This window comes from Seriola dumerili, unplaced genomic scaffold, assembly GCF_002260705.1.
Source record: "Seriola dumerili isolate Sdu_G_001 unplaced genomic scaffold, Sdu_1.0 BDQW01000138.1, whole genome shotgun sequence".
Taxonomy (NCBI): Eukaryota; Metazoa; Chordata; class Actinopteri; order Carangiformes; family Carangidae; genus Seriola; species Seriola dumerili.
The window spans coordinates 5,219,529-5,235,236 of record NW_019174393.1 but is presented as its reverse complement, the minus strand read 5'-3'; the positions used below and the strand labels follow the sequence as shown (position 1 = coordinate 5,235,236).

The window sequence follows — 15,708 nt, the reverse complement described above, 5'->3', positions numbered from 1 at the left end:
TCCATATGTACATTGAAACAGCTTTTGGTTGCTGTAATTGTTCCTTCTGTCCATATTGACCATTATTGCTAATGCACAATGTAAATGAAAGGGGACAAAATCCAGTGTCAAAAATGTATTCAAAAGTTTATCCAAAGTTAATAAGAGGTGTTTAAAGTTCTTTTTAGTATAAAAGACTCCGTGTTTCCATTGACAGTGTTTTCACTGTTGAGCCACAGCAGAGGGATACTTCCAAAAACAGAAATTTGCACTAAAAAGGCCAAAGATTTGGAAGACACCCACTTGGTCTGACTAATTTGGTCGGCTGCAGCTTCAGGACTGTGTGATTTTTATCCCACATCACTTACTTTGATGATTAGATCGAGCAGAATCTGTTTCAATGTAGATGGAAACCTGAGTGTTTTAAGGCAGACATGAAAAACTGTGAACCTGTCCTTTAAGTGTGTAGTTGAGTTAGGGTTGTGTGTTTTCTATTGTGCTTAGTCTTCACTAAGGACATTAAAACTGGACCACTCATGTTTCAGTGCAAATGCTGAGCAAAGTGTATCCCCTCAGCTAAGATGCATGATTGTGTTGGAAGTCCTGCGTCTCCATGTGAGGGATGAAAGCTGTATTGTGTTTGTCAGCACATCTCAGGGTAAACGTGGGCAGAGGTGGAACAGGCAACCTGCCCTTTTAATGGGGGGGATTAGGCCGATCATCTACATGTTTACCTGGATTACAGTCAGCGATTAGACCAAAGGAGGACACAGAGGGGCGTGGATCACCTCAACCCCAAACACAGACGGCTACAAAAGGCCCCCACCAGCAGCTTCTCTCACCCTAAGTCCCATCGTTGTGTGACTGTGAAGAGGGATTACCTTCGCTTCACAGTAGACCAAGTGGGCTGAGAGGTTTGTGCACCAGCTGCAAAAGGCTCCAGATACCTAATCTGCACACACACTCAGGTGTCAGAGACATGGGTAACTCAACAGGAAGCACTGTGGACGACCTGCAGGCGGTGGAGATGCACCTCTGGTACAAGAAGTTCATGACCGAGTGCCCCTCGGGTCAGCTCACCCTGCACGAGTTCAAGCAGTTCTTCGGGCTGCGAGGTTTGGACCCAGAGGCCAACGCCTACATAGAGCAGATGTTCCGCACGTTTGACATGAACAAGGTAAGATGATGCATTTTTTAACTACAAAATTAAATTCAAGAGGGCTTTTCCTCGACTGTGGAGTGTGACAGTGAGAGGGTGTGATGGGGCTCTTTCTGAAGCCATTCCTTAATTAGGGATTTACAATATGTCATGTTTAATTTTTGTTAGCTGGCTGTTTTTCCTTAAAGGTATTGCCCTTTCATCATCAAATTGTTTACATTAACTTCTATTTTTTATTCTTATTTCTTTTGTTCTTTACCTAGTAATGGTTACTTAAAGTAAGTTTTTAAGAACCATAAAAATATCTAGTCAGTGCATCAGCGTCCTCAAATCTCTTTTAAGTGTTTGGAAGGGATAGGTTCTGTTATAGCTTTAAATGTTTAAATGTTTAAATGTTATTCATCTTATAGGTTGTTCTTTTGAATAATCACTATATAATAGTGGAAAATGTCCATAGTGCCAATTCAAAATAGCGAAAAACAACAATGCCAAAGAGACATTTTGAAAAGATATTTCATCAAATCCTGACTCTGCAGAGGCTGGAACCAGAAATATTTGACATTTTCACTTAATAAATTGACTTAACCATTTAATTGATTATTAAAATAACCTCAGATCAACTGTTTGCAGATCAACTGACTAAATGTTTCAGCACCATTTACAATTTTATCTAAACTATGAAAAAACATAATAAGCAGCCCATTAATACACAGTACTTTGGAGATAACAGATAAAGGATGTAAAGATGTAAATAATGATGATTTTCATCATCAGTTATACTCTTTTTTTGTTTGTTTGTTTTGTTTTGATTAATCATGTGCTCTACTGTCAGAAATCAGTTAAAAAATGCCCATCACAGCCTAAGATGAAATCTTGCATAAAACAGTCTGAAAGGAAAAGATATTAAATTCTTTGACATCTTTGAAAAGTTAAAGTGTCTGAAATCATCACATTTGAGGAATTAGAACTAAAACATTTTAGGTCTTTTTGCCAGAAAAATGACTGAAATGATTAATTGGTTATCGAAATTTGTTTTATGTCATCAAGTGATTGATTAATTGATGTTGAAGGCTTGTTGCATGATTGTCAAAGTGTTTAAGGTTCGGTTTAAAGTTCTAAAGCAGAAAACATAACTCTTTGACTTGCTGCCCAAATTGAAAAACATCTTTTTCATTCAGGGACACATGTTCACTGAAATATGCACAAGCACTCAGGCAATGTCGCGACCTCCCAGGATCAGCTTGTACCCCATTTAAGAGCGTCTTTGAGTGTGTGTGACAGGGTCATGGCAGGATGTCTGTCTGAGACCGTCTATATTTAGTCTCCCCCTCAGCTCGCAAAAGGCCATGGTAATCTTTATGCATGATTTAAACTGTGAGATTATCTCTGAGACAATGCTTTGATGCTAAGATTGTTGCCCGTGTTGAGACACAGACAGTCCCTGCAGATAATCCTCCGCCCTGGCATGCTTCAATCACACAGATAGCTTTTGGAGTTGAGATGAGGGGGATCTCTTTCAGATGAAGGATGGGAGCTCTGGTCGACTGATTTATCACTTTGAATCACGCTGGTTGAATAATAAGTAGATGGTCATGCATAATTATTTTTTTGATGTCTGATACTGTTTTGACAAGGAACAAGAGAGTACAAATCTCATCTCCCTGCTTGTTTCTGCAGGACGGCTACATAGACTTCATGGAGTATGTGGCAGCTCTGAGCCTGGTGATGCGAGGAAAGATGGAGCACAAGCTGCGCTGGTATTTCAAACTTTATGATGTGGATGGAAACGGCTGCATCGACAGACACGAGCTCCTCAACATCATAAAGGTAACGTATAGCATTCATCGTCCACAATGCATTTAAGCCTTGGCCTCGACGTGGCAGACTGATTTTATTCTCTTTCCTTCAGGCCATTCGTGCAATCAATGGGAATGAAAATCAGGAAACAACCGCTGAGGATTTCACCAACAGTGTGTTTGACAGGATTGATATAAATGGAGATGGTGAGTGTGTACTGGCGCTGTGCGGAGACAGAGACTTTAAAAGAAATCGATGGTGGGTGGAGAGTGTTTAGACATTTATCTGCTCCAGTGCTGTCTTTGAGTCAGGCAACACAACAAGCATAGACAGAAGATATACTGTAGGTGGCCGTTTAACATAATAAAAAAAAGAAAATCCACAAAGCTTTACAAAAGATGCAAGTAAGACACTTAAGGATAACTCCATCCATTTTACACATCAGTCTGTTTAAAGGTCTTGTGGAGTGAAAAAAGTTGCATCAAGTCTACTGTGGCAGCAGAGGGAGCTGCATGAAATCTGATAAGTGTCACTAACTAACTTGTAACTGCTGCTGTGTCCAAAATCCAACAAGTCCTCCAACCTAAACGACCATATAGGTTGTTTGTCCCAACCCTCTGATGTCACCCAAACGAGCATTTCCTGAATTAACACTCCTATGAAGACAGATCAGCTGCAGATAACCTGTTAAAAATCACTGTTGAAAAATAAATAACTAAACCTTTTATAGTATGGTGACACTGTATCAGTGGAGTATTCATTTGCTTTTATGTTTGTAATTATCATCTTTGTCTCCTCCAACAGGCGAGCTTTCCTTGGAGGAGTTTGTGGCCGGTGCTCGCACTGACACCGATTTCATGGAGGTGATGATGAAAAGTCTGGACCTCACCCACATCGTGGCCATGATCCACAACAGGAGGCACAGCGTTTAGGGTCTGTCCAGTCCGATTACCTCATCCTCATATGGGATCTAACCCAAGAGCTTCAGTACGTCACCTCTGGTAAAAAGGTCATTTATAGGCCGAGATTGAATCCAATTTAATATGATGACAGTGAATTGTTAACACTGATATTTCACATTTTTATTCTCTAAAAGAGTAACACACATGCACTTTAAATGCACCTGGATGACTCAGTCAACCTTTGCAGACCAATGTCCTTCATGATGCTGAGCTCTCCCAAAGCCACGTTTGGCACAAGGGATGAAACTTCAGATGGCCCACTTACCCTCAGATACCCCCATGGGATAAAAGAGAGAGGTATTTGAGTAGAGTGGCAATTATATGCACTCAACTATGCTTTCCAAATCCTTTTTTTTCTGAGTCTGAGTCCCTCTGCATAAAATTACTCAAATCTCTATTTACCCGTTCTTGCCTGTGGGGTTTACGGGAGGAAGCTGAGACACTCCATGCTAATTCGATCAAGTCCCTGGCTGGATACAGGAACAGGTGAAAGTTTCTGGAGAGATTTAGTAGTATGCAAAATAAAATTCTCAAATGTTTACCTTTTTTATGTTTTAACTTTTTTTTAATGTTTGAAATAATTTAAGAGGAGGCAAAAGGCAAACTACTGGCTTGTGGTTTTGTAACAAGTGTGTGTGGGTGTTTCTTTGGCTGAGTGATTTGCTTCCAATTCAGCATTAAATACAGATATAGATTACCTTTGTTATGTTTGTTGGCTACGCTCGACTGGTGCCTTCTGTTGGAAGACTGCAGAATGTGTTTTTCTCAGCTTTTGCTTATTTGTACAATAAAAACAAACACTTAAAATCAGCTGTGTAACGTTTCTGTTAAATGTTCTGGATAAGTATTGCAGGTACTGCAGCTTCTACACAACATTCAGTCAGCTGTAGTTCAGCCTGACGCATCCCATTATACCCCAGGAAATGTAAAGAGTGCATTTTAAATCTGAGGAACAACAACAACAAGAAGTAGCAGGAATTATAATAAATTTCAAAGTTAGAGGAAATTGTTAAGTTGAGATATAGAGCAGTGGTTCCCAACCAGGCGTCTGAACCTTGAAAGAGAGTCAACTCAAGACTCCTTATCAAAAGTGACATATTTCTATGAGGCGTCACTTCAACGACAGATTTTCATCTTCTAAGGTAATTTAACAACAAAAATGTATTTTTTTCCCCCAATATTTCCTCTACTCTTTGATTCCTCCTTATGGTAGGTAAGTGTTTCATGCCTTTCAAAAATGATTTAAAAAAAGAAAGAAAAAAAAGAGAGATTTGGAAGAAATGAAAGAAATGGAGAAGAGAAAGAAGAAGAAAACTTGACTGATTACAGGAGGTCACAATTGACATTGGTTTGTTCTTAACGTTCACAAGCCCAAAACGTTGGGAACCACTGGTCTAGTTTACTGTTCAAAGGTTAAATGAGGATGAGTGAATTCTCACCATTATATTAACAGTATCCGCTGACGTCAGTGCCCTCCTACAACAGGGTGTAAACACATCACAGAAACAAAATCCTCCCTTTGAGCAAGGACGATGATTCACCTGCATGGTGCCAGGGTCACTCTGTGTCAGGCAAAAATAGTACAGCTGCACCATGATCTAATAATGCATTGCTTGAAGCATGAGGAACTGTGAATATTTGCATTAATCCCACTGGTACATTACAGTACACTGGATGTTTTTGAATTATAATAAAAGAAAATAAGTCTGAACTATAGTAAGACTCTTTTTGAATATTTCCTATTGATAAATATCAAACATCAAGTCTTTTAACAAAACTAAACCAAGATAAAGTCAACTTGCCAATATGGCATTTATTTTGTACTATGTAGATATTTAACATGGTTGGAGGCACAGAAACTCTACAGGATAAAGCTCATTTATCAACCACAAGGGGGCAGTGACATAATTGGATTAATTCTCCCGCCACATATTTTGCCAAATGCTTGTCCTGAGGTGTGTTCTTGTGGTGAGAAATCCCCCTTTGTCTTACTGTCACAGGGTGTCGTCTCTCCTTCACTCACTGCAGGCTCACAGGAAGTCGTACAGATACTTGACAATGTCAAAGTTCACCGTCCTGGGAGATGAATCACACCGAAGAACAAAACTGTAAGAGGTCATTTCCCCTGAAGAATTCAGTCAGTTTCAATCATGATTAATAACAAAGATGAACACACACCTGGATATGGCGCAGATGAAGTCCATGGAAACAGCACATTTGTACTTTGGGGCATCGAGCTGGTCGTCATGACTGACCTGAGTCAACAGCTGTAAGGTCACCAGAGAGGAGATCTAAATGGGGAATAGAGAAAAAACAAAATAACTCTCTGTTCCACTTCTTTAAACACTCTCACACTTTGATGCAGAGGCACTCAATGATGACCGCAAGTTGCACAGATATGGGTTGAGCCTAATTTCCTAAAACCATTTCATGCTCAAAGCCATAAATAGATCGGTATTTGGCCACAGATCCCGAAGCTCATGACTACATGTGTAGAAAAGTCTCTCGTCTGCGACACTGGTCATTAGGCTTGATTGGACATAAAATAGTACTACATCTGCCCATAGAAATGGGAAAAATAATCATCTAAAATCCTCGGATTATATAGTGCATATTCTCTTTCATTTGCTTATCTGGGAAATGTGGGGAAAAGCATGAAATTAAATGTTTTTCTATGCTCGGTTGGAGCATCTGTACAGAACCATGAGGGTTCCTGGGAGTCACAATCATGAAGAAAGAGTACAACCTCTACAGGACTAAATGAGGGGTGAAATTCCCCCGCTACAGAGCTCAGTTAACTCAGTACAATGGCAGCAACAGTGGATCATTTTAGTATCTTGGGACACATAAGTAGAGTTTAATTTGTCTTATATTTTACAAGGACATTATAGTTTTTTTCCAGGAGTTGTACAAGCATGGTGGAATATATATATATAAAAGTGCTTCTGCTGCTGTTGTTGTTGTCGCCTTAAAAATTAACACACTCATTATCACAGCATTTCTTCTAGATTGTCACTATTTGTGAGAAACAAACAGGCTAAAGCTGAGGAATTAAAACTGTTTTTACTTACTTACTGTTTAAATAAAGTAATTTCATTAGTTGTCTGTGGTATTCGTCTGGTAAATATATCAGCATCCTGATATTAGATGTAACAAGCTTGTATGTATTACAATTTAATGGTCCTTGTAGTAATGTTGTTGTCTACAGCAGATTTACGAAAAACCCTCTAAAAGTATTAATGTCAACTGTGACAGTAAAAACTCAGGGGACAAATATCTTTGCTGAAGAGCCGACTTTGGCTCACAGGCTGCTATTTGCCCACCACTGTTACAGTCCATCCCCACCATCAACAGATAAATGTTTTCTTCAGGGTTAATCTTAACTGTATCTGTGCAACATGTTCTGAATGTTTAAGTGAAACATGGTACAAATCATGCAAAAGTTCAAATGTGGAGTCTAATTGCGACCGCAGCAGCTCATTGGACTCTTACCTGAGAGAATATACTGGCAGTGGGGGCGACTCTGCTGTCCACCACGCTGTAGAAAATGGCGAGAAGGCGGTCTAGAGGGAAAGGCTTGGGCCCCAGAAGGTGGTTACTAGTCTGAAAGATAATGGCATTCATTATGTCAAGTTATATGTGATGGGAAACAAACAAAGAAGAAAGGCAGTGTTATGTTACGATCATCACCTTTTCATTTTTCTTCAAGAAGTTTGTTTTTCTTATTTTACCGTGGTGCTGTTGGGAGGAAACAGAAGGACGATGAACACATTAAGTCACATAAATCAAATCATTTTTTTATTCATATAGCCCAAAACCATAAATTGAAGATTTGTCAAAAAGGGTTTTTAATCTGTACAACATGTGACATCCTCTATCCTCAGACCATCGATTTGGAAAACCCACAGATGCATAATTTTAACAGGAGACACCACGGGAATTGTAAAATCTTTAAAGACAAAATTACTGAGGCGTTTTTTTGGACTAAGAGATCATGGGGTGTAACATGAGATAATCTGCTGTCCTGTTAATTTTGAAATGTTTCATTAAACAAATCAAATGCCATTTTTCCAATCCATTTATCGACAATTAGCGAGTGACACTGTTGTCACTTGGGATGTGTGTATGCTTGCAAATCACTTTTGTAAAACAGGCCCTGGATCCAGTATTGCTGAGGACTTTTGTCGCATATCATCCCCCATCTCTCTCTCCCCCGCTGTTCTGTCACCTCTATACTGTCCTCTGTCTAATAGAGGGAAATTACCCCCCTCACCAAAAACATATTCCTACCTTGACGAAAAAGCGTTTGTCTGTGCGTGCAGGGTTGTAGGATGCCAGGTAGGCAGCAATCAACAGGAACTTGGAGTAATAAGGCAGTTCAACGTGAGTGTGAGCAGATAAACCTTTGGAAGGAGGGAAATAAGTCAGCAGTCGTTCAGACATGCTGTGTATCCGAAAATCTAAAAATAAAAAGGCACGCGTGGATTCACACAGTACGATGGTAATGTATTATTTTTGGTGCGATGGACTAATAGGCTATTACAAGGTTTCAACTGCACAGGAAAAATATCACAATTTCAGCATGAATCCACAGTGTCACTGCACCCTATCACTTGGTTTACAGTTTAACATCTGCTCTGCAATCGCGTTACATCATCAAGTGCAACAGCGCTCAGTGTGTGTTGGTACCTCTCAAGGCTCCAGTTTCCTTCTCCTCCATTTGCTGCATCTGCTCCCACTGAACACTGGAGAGGTAAAAGAGAGAAATACAAACACAACAATGGTAAGAAACCACAGAAACAATAATCACATATTTTTGGCCTAGTGCTCAGCATGAGAGCCACATTACAAGACTGAGTCATTTGATCAAGTTTGACTGTTTGATTGGACAAACCTGGACACTTCTCGGAGATAAACTGTCTGCATGGCTTTTTTCAAATGAGGCTCTATGTTCCTCCACAGCTTGTGTGTGTCAGTCTCTTTCACTAAAACACATGAAAAATAAAGCAACATTACAGAGAAAACCAACATAATAACTTGTGATGAGCCAATGTTCACTTCCATTATCAATAGAAGGGATGTAATCATAAATGGATAGGAAAAACAACTTCATCAATATTTTTATATCAACAACAGATCAAATGAAAGTGATGAACCCACAGAGAATAATCACTCGACTGCACAGTTCATGTGATTTCTATGGCACTTCAGCCTCTTTTAGTTTATTTTTTGTGTTTATGTCCTCAGACTCTGGTCTCACAGCCCTCATTTCAGCTATTTTCAGCAAAAAAAGACAAAAACAAAAAAACAGGCTATGATAAAGTGACTGTACACCACCTGCACAGCACCAAATGTCTCACTGATAAATTTAGCAACTAGCTGGTGAAGTAAAGTGAATGTCTGGCAGCTAAAGATCCAGATATTTTTGTCATACCAGACCAGGAGGAGACCACAACAGAGCTAAAGAACAGTGTTTTTTGGACTTACACTTCATTTCTCAGGGTTCTCACACCCTCTTTAACATCAGATTCAAGGATCTTTCAAGGACTTTCCTGGCCCAATTCCCAATAAGTTCAAGGACCAAACATGGCATTCTCTGAGACATGAATCAATGTCAATTACTGTTATGACACTAAGTCTTTTTTTTATAATGAGAACTAGCAGAACTTTAAAGAAGCTCATAGACAATTAAACAGAGGGAGGCTTGAATGTGTGAACAGTTCTCAGTTGTGTTGTTTTACAGTGAAGGCAGACAATGTGGTCTATTACACACATGCAGACCACAACATTTATTTACCAACATTAACTTAAAAATAAATAAATAAATAAGAAAATATATAATATATAAACTAAAGCACTTTCAATGACCCATGTCTATTTATGTCTATTTTCAAAAACTTTCACAAACTGTGGAGATATCATATAGGGGAGCGCAAGAACTGTGGTCAACCTTGTATTACAGAATTAATGAACAAATGTAAACACAGTTACTGTGGCGAATATATACAGTGGCCCCTTTATTAGGAACACCTGTTCAATATTATGCAGTCCAATACAACAGTCCTGCCATAACGTCGGTCTTTACAAAGTTTGTAATGTTTATCTTCAGTTAAGTTGCAGTCGTCCGTCTAGTGCTGTGGTGGTGATATCAAACATGGATCAAAACGTATGCAGTAGATTATCTACATCGACCGTAAGCCTGGCTTTGCATTTCTCAAGGGAAGACAAACATATCTACAACTGAATGATGATGTTGTTTAGTGTCTAAAGGATGTGTAACCAGGCAAGGTCACCATACCAACCTAATAGGGTAATAATCTGTCAATGTTGTGTTTACAGCTTGTTCTGTTTCCCTCAAGAGGCCAAAAAAATCATTAATGCAGCTTTAAAAAAATAAATACAGAAAAGTTAAAATGGCCGAAGTTCGCCTCAACATGACAGAAATATCTCTCTTCAAATGAACACAAAGAAAAAGGGGTAAAATATATACAAATATTGATCATCTGTCAGATGAATGAATACTCCTTTATGCATTACCTTTTCCTTCTGCCAAAGGCTCACAGAACTTTGAAAAATTGAGGGCAGCCTGGTTGAAAAAAAGAAAAAAAAAAGAAAAGAGAAATCAATGATGCAAGACTGGAAGAAAATCCAAACTGTGAAAAATCGTCACTGACTTATGAAGGTGTGTGTGTGTTGGTGTGTGTCTGACCAGGTGCCGAAGCTCTCTGAGGTCCCGACAGACCGAGTAAAAGACTCCCAGCAGGATGTTGATGTATGATGAGTAAAACTCAGCTGAATATGACGGATGCCTGTCCTGGGACAAGATCTGCTGCAGCTCACCTGTGAATAATGGACACGGACTATATTTAGAAGCAGTTTTATCACAGGAACACAAACACTGAGATATCATAAGTTACATCTCTCCCAAACCAGCTAGAGATTCTCACATACCAAGTACAATGATTCACTCCCTCTAAGTGTTGAATTTATACAGTGGTGTTTTATAATGCAATACTCCTCCACAGCCGCTGCCTCAAGTGTTAGAACAAAATCACAGGTACAAAATCTCACATCTCATCACACTGCATCTGCCAAGTGTGCGTTATGACTATGCGGTGCGGTGAGAGTTATTCATGATGCTGGCTGATGTAGCGTGTGTGAGGATGATAATACCTTTACTGTAGTCGGGGAAATGGAGCAGAAGCGGCTCGAAACAGCCCGTGTTCGGTCTGAACTTGTCCCAGGCGATTTCACTGAGCAGGATGACAGTAATGTTGTCCTCAACCTGAAGAACAGATGTATGTATTTACACATATGCCGTATGATAGAGGTTTTATACAACAAGTATACTCACTTCTACTGTTTACAAGTCAGTGAGTCTCTCCGATGGGTACAGACAGTGCTAACTCCTCGAATTTATGCGTTTCATATATCTAAATGAATGCTTTTTACCCTCCTCACAATATAAAAAGATACCTTTGTCCCTTTGGGGACAATAAAGTTTAACTTGGGAAAGGGGCTTTATCAGAAATGGATCACAAAACATGTCAGTATCTCAGACAAAACAACAATGATACAATATTGATCTTCTCATGCAATACTACAATGCTGTATTAGGGATGTACCAATCGTTTGGTCTATAAAATATCATAAAACAGTCAAAAATGCCCATCAAGATTTCCCATAGCCCAAACTGACAACTTCAACTTTTGTCAAGCCAACAGTAGAAACCCCAAAGATTTTTAATTTACAAAGATATTAATCATAGGGAAGCAGCAAATCCTCACATTTGAGAGGCTGGAATTAGAAAATGTCTGGTATTGTTGCTTAAAAAGGCTTCAAAGATTAATCAATTACCAGAATAGTTTAATTGACTGAGCTGACAACTCGTTTCAGCTCTAGATCAGATATCGTGCATAACGTTACCAAGCCACATTTAATACAATTTCTTCATCAGTGTCATTATCAGTCACATTCAGTCAGTCATGTCAGGCTGCCGACTCATTTTTTAGAGCCACAGCAGTTCCTGGTTTTACATTAAATAAAAACTATCCCTGCCAGTTAAGCCCAGAGAGGTATGCAGATCGTAAAATTTGGGAAAAAGAGAGCACTGGTTATCAGATCAGTACTCGGTACTAATTCAGTAAGAGCTGACATTTGGCGGGCTGAACCAATTTGGGAGAAAAACTACGACAGAGTTCTTTTCCTAACTATGTAAAGATAAGAAAAAGTTTGAATCAGATCAGATCAACATGATCTGTACATGTCAATAAGACACTTACAAACAGAGAACACATACTCTAACCTCTACCTGTTCCTTTCTGCCACTATAATTAAATATACCCAAACCATAATCAGTAAAGCCTTCCTGTAAACCTTTCTACAGAGGCCAGAATGATATTAATAATATACTTTAGAGACACAACAACCCTTCATCATCCTGTCATCAATCACGAACATGTGAATCTGCATCCTAATTATCACTTCAAAATCCTGTGTGGCAGCACCGAAGCAGCATGACATTAAAAAGACGGATTCCTCTTAACACCCACAATCCACCAGAGAACAGTCAGTTTTCACAGGAATAAAACACAAACAATCACAGAAATAATCAGTCTTTTAACTTTTGCTGTGTTTAATTAAAATGCTGTGAGTGGCTACCATCCTTCCTTCCTAACAGCCTTACTAAAGAGCTCCACAAACTCAGCTCAAGGTCATTCTTTACAAAGGAAGCTCTTCTAGTCCCTCTTCATCATCCGTACAGTGCAACAACAGTAAAGTGGCTCAGTTGATAGATAACACAAAGAGCTGGCTGCACTTTCTTACCAGTTCCTGAAGACGCAGGAGAGCAGGGAGGAGATTGGCATCAGTGTCTCTCAAAAGCTCTGCTTTTTCCATTACCTGAAAGAAAAAGGTGTACGTTTGAGCCCATTTTGTAACATCCATACTCAATAAAACAGAAGTTGTGAATGAGTGTTTTATCTTGGTGTTTTCTGCAGGAAGCTCACTTTAAAATGTAAATAATGATAAAGCCAAAAAACTAGATTAAACCCACTCCTGTGCTGGCTGGAAATCACACTTATTTTCTCCAGGCTAATGCATCTGGAGCTTTGTTTAGCAGCCATTTGCATATGCTATCACTACTAATCATATTATTGTACAAACATTTAAGTGACACATCCAGAGAATAACTAATTTGACGTGCCATGGATTAGAGTGTTTTGGTGTGCCAAGTGAGGAGTGATTTTCTGGTTGAGTGTAAAGTGCATGGCACTCACAATGTATCGCGTCTGCTTGGCAGGAGACTGGGAGCACTGCTGCCTGTAGATGCGTACAAAGTCAGACAGGGAGGGACTGCGGGGGAGCAGTGAGGCAGCCTCGCAGCCAAAGAAGGACAGCAGCACTTGTTCAAACAGCAACGTGGCGGAAACACATTCGACACAGCTGACTGTAGCGTGAGGCAGCTGCAGAGAGAAGGGGAAATAATGATAGAGTTAACAAACGTCGTGACGTTGTGCTGGTTCCATCTTTCGCTGTGAGCTTTAAAATCTGATGATCTGTGATGTTAAATTAACACCACATATAAGTTAGTTACAGCTTCAACAATCTTTATATTTATTCATTGTTTCAGTCATTTTCAAGAAAAATGCCAAACATTTGCTACTTCCAACTTCTCATATGAAAGGATTTGCTGCTTTATCGCTATTATTCTAATAAAATATGAAATTCTACAGGCATTTTTTGCTTAGATGGTGTGCCATCTTTTTCACTTTTGAGCTGATTTGCTGTTTTTATTTGTCTTATATGATAGTGAACCTAGTATCTTTGCGTTTTTGACTGTTGGTTGAGTGAAACAAGCATTTTGAAGATGTCACTTTGATATCTCAGAAATTGTGAGGGGCTTTTTTTTCCCATTATCTTTTAAATTTTATAGAATAAACAATTCATCTAGAAAATAATCTCTTTCGTTATTGAATAATCAGATTAATCAATAATGAAAATGATAGTTAGTTTCAGTACTAGTTAGCTACTTAGGAACTTCATTGTTTATGTTGTAAAAAATTGGGTTCACCACATGGAAAGGGAAAACAGCAAGAGCACAGTATTAACAAACAACATGACCTTAAAAAAAGGTACACAAAATCAAAAAGACAAGGACTATATGCTTGTGATGTTAGTCAAGAAAGATCTCAATACATTATGTATAATTCACTTGGGGGCTGTTACTTGTTTATGGCATCTCCATGAGGATAAAAATCCAAGTGCAGGTGCAAAGGGTGGGAAGCATCACTGAGGATCTGGAAAGCTTTGCTCTTTATATTTAATTCATACAAAAAGATTTGCAGTAAGATAGTTAAGTTTTTCCCTAAATCCAACACCTAGTATTCTATCCATGAATTTTAAATCAGGAAGGGAAATATAAGCCTCCACACAGAAACCTTCCCTGTGCAAGGGGAAATGAGATTTCTCTGAAATACACTGCCACAATAAAATTTCTTAAAGGAATCATGTTGTCAAGAACTTTTTTTTTTTTTTTTGGATAAAATCAACATTTTCAAGGACTAAGCACTCAGTCAGAGGTCTAATAAAGAAAGTTCTGTATGTCACAAGTGCCAGCATCTGTTTAATGTTTACATGAGCTTAAAGAAGTGAGTGAGTCAAACTCTTTCGTGTTAAGAAGCTACTGACACAGGCCTGATTAATGGTTTGTCCCTTAACACACTTCTGTTGTCTGGAGATAAAGGTAGACAAAGGGAAATTATTTATCATTTCGATAGCAAAATTGGATCAACTCCATCCTGTACATCTACACATAAAAACACCATTTAGACCTGGACTGCAACTGTTTCTGTCTCACCTCAAGTTCCTTCAGCAAAACTTGCATCACATGACTCTTCCCTGAAGCCCGATGACCGTAGATGAAGATTGAAGGGTAGCTGTACTGCTGCGGCTGCAGGAACCAAATACAACACCTTTTACAGAGTATAATAGCAATATTCCATTATGATCAATTACAATTTATTAAACAAGGTCTCCCTTTTACCGTGTTCCTAACTAACATCAACCCCGTTTTCATCAACAAAGTAAATCCAGTGTTGTTGGCAGTAATTAATTGCAAAGACATTCTTAGTTATCAAGCAGTCTCTTAATATCCTTAACAAATTGATAAGTTGATATGATTGAAAAATTCCAATTAGGCTGTAACTGTTCCTCTTGAGATGAATGCAGAAGGATCTCTGGTGATTATTAAACCCAAGCCTATCAGTTCATATTATTCTGGCACCGGGGATCTAATGACAAACAATTCATCCTCTACCAAAAGAATATTGAAAAAAAATCTAAAAATAGTAATCAACACAAAGCCAGCTCCAAACTGGACTGGAATAGATGGAGAGATAGTCTGGAACAATGGCATTGGAGATTTTCCTAACATTTTTGTTAAAATAAAGCAAAATGAAAGTGAGTCAAATATTGAAGACCTTTGTAAATGATATGTTAGATATTTTATTACCTTTCACTACTTGAAATCAGTGTTTTTAAGAATTTTCAAGCTAGCTTCCTGTAAATGCTAGGCCAACCCCTGCTCCTGTGCTGACATTTAAAAGCTTTACAGGTGAACGTACTTGTCCCATTAGCGACAGCAGCACTCCCGCCTGGACCTCTCTGCAGGGCAGAAGCTCTGCGGCTCTCTGCAGCCTCTCCTCCTCATATCCTTGCTGCCGTAACAACGCCGTCATCCTGTTTTTTCGTACTTCCAATGTCAACACCGTGTATTGTTACACCACGAAGAGGTTGGTGACTTCGGCAGCG

The 15,708-nt window shown here is 39.0% G+C and overlaps 2 protein-coding genes across 2 annotated transcripts; one reads left to right on the top strand and one right to left on the bottom strand.

Moving 5' to 3' along the window:
- Positions 1 to 814: 814 nt before the first annotated feature.
- On the top strand, positions 815 to 4,707 carry LOC111224630 (guanylyl cyclase-activating protein 1-like). The gene is made up of 4 exons (XM_022749179.1): positions 815 to 1,156; positions 2,816 to 2,965; positions 3,048 to 3,141; positions 3,740 to 4,707. The coding sequence occupies exons 1-4, from the start codon at positions 959 to 961 to the stop codon at positions 3,865 to 3,867; spliced, it is 570 nt and encodes a 189-aa protein (XP_022604900.1). The 5' UTR covers positions 815 to 958; the 3' UTR covers positions 3,868 to 4,707.
- A 1,022-nt stretch (positions 4,708 to 5,729) lies between these two features.
- On the bottom strand, positions 5,730 to 15,657 carry orc5 (origin recognition complex subunit 5). The gene is made up of 14 exons (XM_022749176.1): positions 15,522 to 15,657; positions 14,756 to 14,848; positions 13,176 to 13,361; positions 12,724 to 12,798; positions 11,071 to 11,182; positions 10,607 to 10,737; positions 10,435 to 10,483; positions 8,792 to 8,882; positions 8,587 to 8,642; positions 8,188 to 8,300; positions 7,588 to 7,635; positions 7,390 to 7,500; positions 6,076 to 6,188; positions 5,730 to 5,973 (listed from the first exon to the last, which is right to left on the bottom strand). Exons 1-14 carry the CDS (start codon positions 15,633 to 15,635, stop codon positions 5,928 to 5,930), a joined length of 1,338 nt encoding a protein of 445 aa, XP_022604897.1. The 5' UTR covers positions 15,636 to 15,657; the 3' UTR covers positions 5,730 to 5,927.
- Between the last annotated feature and the right edge of the window lie 51 nt (positions 15,658 to 15,708).

Bases quoted from the DNA above. Each gene is read 5' to 3' on its own strand.
- orc5 (XM_022749176.1), bottom strand. From the start codon at position 15,635: ATGACGGCGTTGTTACGGCAGCAAGGATATGAGGAGGAGAGGCTGCAG. The intron at 12,799-13,175 runs GTGAGTGCCATG...TTTTTCTTTCAG, and splicing joins CCAAGCAGACGCGATACATT to GTAATGGAAAAAGCAGAGCT. The intron at 10,484-10,606 runs GTCAGACACACA...TTTTTCAACCAG, and splicing joins TCAGAGAGCTTCGGCACCTG to GCTGCCCTCAATTTTTCAAA.
- LOC111224630 (XM_022749179.1), top strand. From the start codon at position 959: ATGGGTAACTCAACAGGAAGCACTGTGGACGACCTGCAGGCGGTGGAG. The intron at 1,157-2,815 runs GTAAGATGATGC...TTGTTTCTGCAG, and splicing joins GCACGTTTGACATGAACAAG to GACGGCTACATAGACTTCAT. The intron at 3,142-3,739 runs GTGAGTGTGTAC...CTCCTCCAACAG, and splicing joins GATTGATATAAATGGAGATG to GCGAGCTTTCCTTGGAGGAG.